Genomic DNA, 7,697 nt, shown 5'->3' with positions numbered 1-7,697 from the left:
GACTTCCTGTAAAAAAAAAAAAAAAAAAAGGTTTTAACGTAGGAAACCCTTAGAACAGCCCCTGATAAATAAAAAATGTACCATTTAACACCACTTAAAAGTTAACTTTTCTAATGATAACACACCTTGCTGTAAAAATCTCATTCCTTGTGCATAGAAAGTAAGTCTTTCATGAAGAGTTACTCTGGGTCCTTCACCCCCTGAAAAGGAAAGACTTAAAGAAAGAACAGAAGAGTAGACCCAAGCTGTCAGAGGAAGGAACAACCTGTCTCTGAGCCTTCCCGTTTTGGAGAAAAGCTTGAGGGGAAAAAAGGGGATTAAGGATGACCTTGGCCACTTGGAAGTAAATTGCCAGCAAAGCAGAGAGGCTCATAGAAAATACAGAGTGCTCTATTTTATGAGAGGCTGTCAAAGTGATATTGTTCTCTGCTTCTATTTCCTGTTGATATGCCCAAGCCTTTTAGTAAGTTGTGCTATATGTTCCAATTCAGTTGAACCTCATTCATGAAAGTCTTCATCTTGAGAAAATCTTCTGGGTTGATGCTGCCACACTCATCAATTAGGAAGTAAATGTCTGCCTTTCCAATGTGCACACACACTGGGCCAATGAGAAGAAAGGACATTTGTAAGAACAGATCTCAGGGGTGTATGGTTAAGCCCACTGATACCAATCTTTATCATATTCCCTCAGCATTCAGTGTCCCCTAGGCATTCTTGGTCAGGCATATGATTAGCCAACATATTACAAACATAATGTCTCTTCCAGAGAGCCTGGGAGAGTCTGGAAGCTCCACCGACCAATGACTGGAGGGGTTGGATGGATACCCCAACTCCCTCACTCTCTGGATAGGACAAGTGGTAGGAGAGTTCTACAGTTTCCCTGAGGTCTCAGAAGAACCTGAATTGCCTACAGCAATAACCTGTGGGTTACCCATCACCCCTTAGTGGCTGTCTCCCTTTCCACCCTCAAACCCCCATTGGCCTACCAGTGTCCCCTGGAGTTACCACTAGATAATCACTCACATCCTCATCCTGTTTCAGAGGCTTTTTCTGATCATCCTCTCTGAACACATGAACCAAATATGTCTTGGCATTTCTCAAATTGGGATGCTGAGAACAAAGTAAAAGTAAAAATTCATCAGATCTTTGTAGCTATAAATTGTCTATTTCCATCACCCTTCTTCCCATCCAAGTTGCACTTTTTAAATGCTCAGACAAAAGAGTACACCTTCTGAAGTTTAATTTTATTAATTTAAATTAATTTGATCCAAACCCATTTAAAGTTTTAGGTTTTAAATGAGCTCTGCTTAAACAAGTCATTTTGTATTAAGGCCTAGACTCAAAAGGGTAAAAAAAAAAAAAAGCTCCAGATTTAGATCCTGTCTCTAACCACTTAGCAGCAGACCTGCTCTTTTATATGTGAATTTCTTCAACTGTCAAGCAAGAATGTCCACACATTCTCAAGAAGCTATTGTGAGACTTAGGTAAAATCATGGAAATACAACAGAGTTGAGTAGTAAAATCTTAGGGTTCAGATAACCTAGTGTTTTGTTTTTTGTCATTTGGCAGATTCTTCAAAAAGAATTCACATGCTTTTCTCCTCACTCCTTCAGTGCTATTAATCTCTGGACTCCCTTGACCCAGGGAAGACACTGGAGCCTCTTCGTGCTTCCAGGATGATGGGGAAATGTTCTACACTGGGAGTAGGTTCCCCCACTCAGGCTCTCTCATTTGGGAGAACCCTCATCCAAGCAGTATAGGGGACCCACTTATACTTTTTTAAAGCTACTTATTGTTTATCGTCATAAAATTGTAGTTTAATAGGGTATCCTATATTTCTTCTGGCAACCCTCCCTAGGGGGGTGACACATTGGAAAGGAACATGGCATAAGGGGTAGAGGAGCAGCCACCCTTACAGTGAGTAGGTGTTTGTTAAATCCTGGAGACTGGAGGGAACATTTAAAAATACTAGGGCAGAACGTAAAACTTTGCTGCTACCTAGTGTACACTGGTGACAGGTAGAGGGCTGCCTGGAGTCTGAGAAACGACCTCTGTGCAGAAGGGATATCTCGGGCAGCAGTGACCCATACAGGACCCACTACAACCCACGGCCTTTGCATTGTTGAGAGGAGCTGAGGGCCCTAAATACCACCTGATGCTGTACATTCCTGCCAATCTTGGAAAATGGAGATTTCAGGGGAGGAGGGAACATCTACAACACAGATGGAGTGTTCAGCAGAGTGCCATATAGATATAGATATCAAATGACCAATAAATAGTAGATATTATAATCATCCAGGATAACGTTCGGGTAAAATTATCAACGCTTCTATTTATCTGTAAGCTTCCCCCACCCTTAACTCCTCTAGACTTCGGGCAGATTTTCTGGTTCTAGATTTCTTCTTAGCCACTAATGGTGTCTGGCAAAGACGTTAACTCTGAGCTCCTGGTACTATTTGTGAGACAGCTAGATTCCTTTTCTCTCCTTCTTCCACACAGAATAGAAACAGGGAGTATACAAAGAAATAAATTTCATCTTTAACAGTTTTGTTTCTCACTCCAAGAACACAGACAGGGACTAATGTTGCAGGTAAAAGACAAAGATGGAAACGTACTTATGAATTTTATACTTCTAGGTAATCAAGAGGTTACAAGGTCATTTTTGTATTTTATTTTTTAAAGCTCAATGATTTTCCCCTGAAGATATAATCACAGCCTTGAATTTTTCAGTAAATTATCTGCTTTTAAATGTTTCTAATTTAAATTTATAATTCTAATTTGAATCTAAGAAATAATGCCATGGGTGAACAAAAAATAGATAAGTGAACAGACAGCTAGTAAGTGTCAAATTTGTGGTTTAAAATTTATGTATTTTTACTCCAAAGTGTATATACATATCTATTTCTTTTGTTCTTTTTTTTAACTGCATATACAGTAGAAATTCCCCTAACCACCCTCCATTAAGTAACTCACCATATAAATTGCTGTTCTCCTTTTCCCCTGCAAAACATAAGTGATTTTCCCACCAAACACTGGGTGACCCAATGTGCTTTGCTCAGTGGTAGAACTGCTTACTATGGTGGAGGTGGATTTGTTCCCAGGCCATTTATGGCAGTTTTATTACAATTGCACTATTCATTAAATACTGTGCAACTCAATAGGATATGAGTGGGAATAAAAGAAGCTTATTGTAACTGTGAAAAACAGATTAACTGCTCAGAAAGTAATATAGGCAAGTGTTAAAAAAAATTGCTACTGTACTAGATAGGATGATGAAAGAATGAATATCTGAGATGCTAAAAATCAGTAAAGATGTCTGTCTTTGCATTGTTTCAGAAAGTGGTTAGATTTTCTTCTCACTTTAAAGAACTAGAACTTAAAATTGCTTTGATTCTACACTTAAAAACTGGCAAATTAATGTTTATTTATGTAGATTTGTATCAGTCCATTCTAAGTTTCCCAGGGTTTCTATGCAAACATACACATATGTTCATCAGAGAGTTAAAAAGGGCAAAGAGGGAAACAGGAAGAAAGTGGAGTGTTCACTAATTGCTTCAAATTCTTCATAGAATCAAGACACTATACTTTCCAAATTTGGGGTTTCTGTTTTTGGAGGGCTTTGGATGGGTTTTTTTGTTTGGTTGGTTGATTGGTTGTCTGATTTCGTGGCCCTGAAGGTTAAACCTAGGGCCTTTGCACTAAGCTATTCCCCAGTTGGGTTTTTTGTTTGTTTGTTTGTTTGTTTGTTTGTTTTAAACAGAGTCACTAAGTCACCAAGTTGCCCAGGCTAGCCTTGAGTTTGTGATCCTCTCTTGCCTGTGCCTCCCAGAGTGCTGTGATTACAGGCCTGTAGCACCACACCTAGCTTGGGTTTCTGATTTTTAATAAATTAATTCAATTTTTTTTCTTTGGTTGGAGATACAAAAGGTAGGAATGGGGAGCAGACAGATTCACACTTAAAAATAAAAAGAGATGTGAGAGAGAGAGAGAGAGAGAGAGAGAGAGACAGAGAGAGAGAGATGAATTTGGGAAAGGCCCTCTTACCTTCCTGTAGGGTGTTGCCCATCTGAGGAACAGCCCTTAGCCTTACAGTCTCAGGGCACAGCATGTTTTAAGCTTGCTTCCCACAATAGAGAGCTGTAGGGAGGATTGAGGAGGATGGATACTTCCCAGGAAGGTATGTGGCCATCTCCTCCAGGTCCTTGCCTGTAGAGGAATGCTGCATGCCCGCCAATTAAACAGTGACCCCCAGCCCTGCAGAGGCGAGAAGCCATCCAGACAATGTCTGCAGAGAAATCATCAGCAGTGACCACAGCTATCTGCTGCACTCCTTGCCCAGACCTGCTGCCCCTCTCCTGAATGAAAACTTCCTTCTCAGGAAATCCAAAGCAGTCCCAGTCTTTGCCCTGCCTCTTCTTCCCTGGTAGGTTGTCTAGATACCTCAAGATTTGGGCTGCATTCTGAAATACATCCAGGGAAAATAATGGTTCCTCATGATAGAAGACCAAACCAATTCTTAAAAGATCAGGATGGATGCTGAGGGAGTTGACAGTGGTCTTCAGGAAGTTGACAACTTGCTGGAAGTTCACCCTGCTGAACTCCTCAGTGGAGAATACTAAGTCAGCCAGGATAGCTGTTGGACGGGCTGTAAACAAACAAAAATAGAAAGAAAGGCTTAGAATGAGAACAGAGTGATAAAAGCAATATTAATATATTAAATGTATGAGGTGATATCTCTATATACTTTAATAATACCTATAATATTATAGATTACAATAATATATATTATACTGACTTTTATTTATGCACTAAATTTAGAATTTAGTGGAAGCCTTTATTTGGTATGATGGTCAAAAGACATCACACCAGGTTGAGCATGGTGGTGCACACCTATAATCCCAGCACTTGGGAGGCTGAGGCAGGAAGATTGCCATGAGTTCAAAGCCAGCCTAGGCTACATAGTGCATTCAGGGCAAGCCTGAATTACATAGAGAGAACTTGTCTCAAAACAAATCACACAGTGTGTGCCAGCGCCAATCTCAAAATTCTTACAAAATAATGCACATAACTTGTACTATATAAAGATAAAAATATCCACAGTAAAGTGTTTATGACTTCTTTTTGGAGTGAGGGCATAGCTTGGTGATAGAACACTCACCCCTGCATGCTCAAGAGCCTGGATTTAATCCTCAACACCAAAAAGAAAGGAACATGCTTTTACACATATCTAAGTCTCTTAAAAGTATCTCCATCTTCAATAGTTTTTCTTCATTTTTCCCGTTTCAAGAGACCATGGGTCAAATTCTCTTTTAAGACTCTGCAACTTTCATCATGTAATATTTTTTAAATAATAATGACTGTTAACATCTTTGACAAATGTATTATTTCAACAGTGACATCATGAAATGTTGCAGGTTCTTACGAAAAAAATCACTATCCAAATATGTACTGGGCTGGCTGGCTCTCTCATTTTACTATAAAAAGAACCTTTTCTTCAGCCATCTGCAAATGGAGGATTGAAGCACAAGCAAAGCCCTCTGCCAAGAGGAAAACAAACACCTCCCTTTCCACTTGGGGTGGTGCCTACTTATAGGGAAATCTACTGTGTACAATGAGCAACAAGGTCCAGATCAGCTTTGACACAGGATAAAAGAAATCTCCCTAGCAGAGAATCAAAACTACATACGCAGAAGGCTGAAACCAGCAATGTACACAACTAAATATTATAAAGAAAGGTGTAGAGAAGAGAATACAGGGCTGTGGAGCAGACTTTTAATTTATCTTTGGCCTTTTGGTGTCCTGCAATTTCCCCTGAGGGTTAAAAAGAAGGTATTGTCCCTGGGTTTGGCAAATCTAAATCACCTACTCTGGAAACCCCAAAATGTTTGACTGTTTTCCTTCACCTGCTGGTACCAAGAGTTGTTTTTCCTCAAGCTACCCAAGATTCATCCCCTTTCCTCATTATCAGAGCCACCCTACAGCTGGGCCCAGACTTTCTCTCCATGAGGCCAGATGACAGTTCATCCTTGGAGTCCTACTGGGTCAAAGGTGCCATCTGGAACGCAACCTGCCCACAGAAGGAAGGCTGCCCTCAGGACCTCTCTACTTAGGTCATTTTTCCACTTGAAACTTCCAATCACTTTTAGCACTTTGGGATCCTGTAACCAGGGTTCATTCCACATAATCTAATTTCATCCCTCATGACTTCTAACCCCTCCCCCAATCCCAGTTGGCTCAGGTTTTCACTCTCTTCTACATTTATTCAGACTCTTCTCACTTCTACGTCCTTATCAGAAGTGTGGAACCCTCACCTGGCTCTTATCATTGCCAAGACTGCCTCCTACCTTTTACCTGTATATTAAGATTAACACCCATTGCTAAGGGACCAGCATGAATCCTTTGCAATCATGCTCTCCAGGATGCCCTCATTTATTATGTTTCTTCTTAATGTGGTATCTTTAAAATGCTTCTTAGTTCCTTGTTGCTCTGCTGGATTTTCCTCTTATATCATGTGTTTGTTTTTTCTGCCTATAAAACTGCAAAGCCCCCAAGCTCTAGATATTGGGAAGAGCTATGACAACTCAGAGAAAGGAGACATAGGTCACTTCTACCTATGGAGATCAAAGGATGCGTCCCTAAGAGGGTAGCAAGAGCAGAGAGGTAAATTTTTGGCTGTAGAAATTCCAAGAGAATAATACAGTATATTCAAGGGCAAAGAAAAAGGTCAGAAAGCAATACAAATACATGGCAAGTGATAACTAGTTCAGCTTGGTTAGTCAACACAATATGCAAAAATACTTAACAAGAGATAAGTAAGGCTCAGGTTGGCCCAATCCACAGGCAAACTTTTGGAAATATATGAGAGTGTTTTGTATTGCATCATGAAGATGCACTGGCATGAATCAGGGATGTTAAATCTTTGACAATGCAAGAGAGAACCCTACTTTATGAATTGTCATCCTCAAAGTGCAGATAGCAGCATCTCCCTTCCAAACTCTGAATGACAACCTAAAGGAAGACTATTCAATCTCTGGGGGAAATGCCTGAATGCTTCTCCTCCTGGAAAAGGTATATAGCAGCTTGGATTATTGTTCAAAAATATCTAGTCCCAAGCCGGGCGTGGTGGCGCACGCCTGTAATTCCAGCACTCGGGAGGCTGAAGTGGGAGGATCGATCACTGTGAGTTCAAAACTGGTCTGGGCTACCTAGTGAGTTCCAGGTCAGTTTCAACTACATAGTGAGACCCTGTCTCAAAAAAAAAAAAAATCTAGTCCCAACTCCTCATTTGCAACTCATGTTGCTGTGTTCAGATGACTCACTTTGGTTTGCATAATATTAGAAGATGAAGCAGGGGTCTGAAAAGCACTTTAGCAATTGAATTTCTTTCTTGCAGAAAGAAGTTAACTCTGCAGTTGCCGTGTTTAAACCAACCTGATAAACCCAAGAGAAGGAGCACAGCCAAAGAGATCAACCAACCCTAGTGAAACCCAGTCTAATCTAGCTAACCCAGATTTGTGAGAATAAAGTATTCTTTTAAAAAAATGTTTTATATTGGTACATTTTAGATATACAGTACAGTTACATTCATCAATGGTATCTTGTACCTTCACACAACATAATAGGGTTCTTATTTTTTTCCTATTCCCCTAGGCTCACTTCCCCCCTCCATCTTTCCCAATTTACAAAGACTTTGCTTC

General features: G+C 40.2%; 1 protein-coding gene and 1 pseudogene across 1 annotated transcript; both read right to left on the bottom strand.

Moving 5' to 3' along the window:
- The window catches only part of LOC109118099, a 30,757-nt pseudogene extending 26,691 nt beyond the window's left edge, over positions 1-4,066 (bottom strand).
- Positions 4,034-6,375, bottom strand: LOC104863229 (collagen alpha-4(VI) chain-like). Its single transcript, XM_010625595.1, has 2 exons — positions 6,345-6,375; positions 4,034-4,645 (listed from the first exon to the last, which is right to left on the bottom strand). Exons 1-2 carry the CDS (start codon positions 6,373-6,375, stop codon positions 4,095-4,097), a joined length of 582 nt encoding a protein of 193 aa, XP_010623897.1. The 3' UTR covers positions 4,034-4,094.
- Positions 6,376-7,697: the final 1,322 nt, after the last annotated feature.

This window comes from Fukomys damarensis, unplaced genomic scaffold (assembly GCF_012274545.1).
Source record: "Fukomys damarensis isolate Sample0158 unplaced genomic scaffold, DMR_v1.0_HiC HiC_scaffold_37, whole genome shotgun sequence".
Taxonomy (NCBI): domain Eukaryota; kingdom Metazoa; phylum Chordata; class Mammalia; order Rodentia; family Bathyergidae; genus Fukomys; species Fukomys damarensis.
Note: the sequence above shows the minus strand (reverse complement) of the source record. Positions and strands in the feature narration are given on the sequence as shown.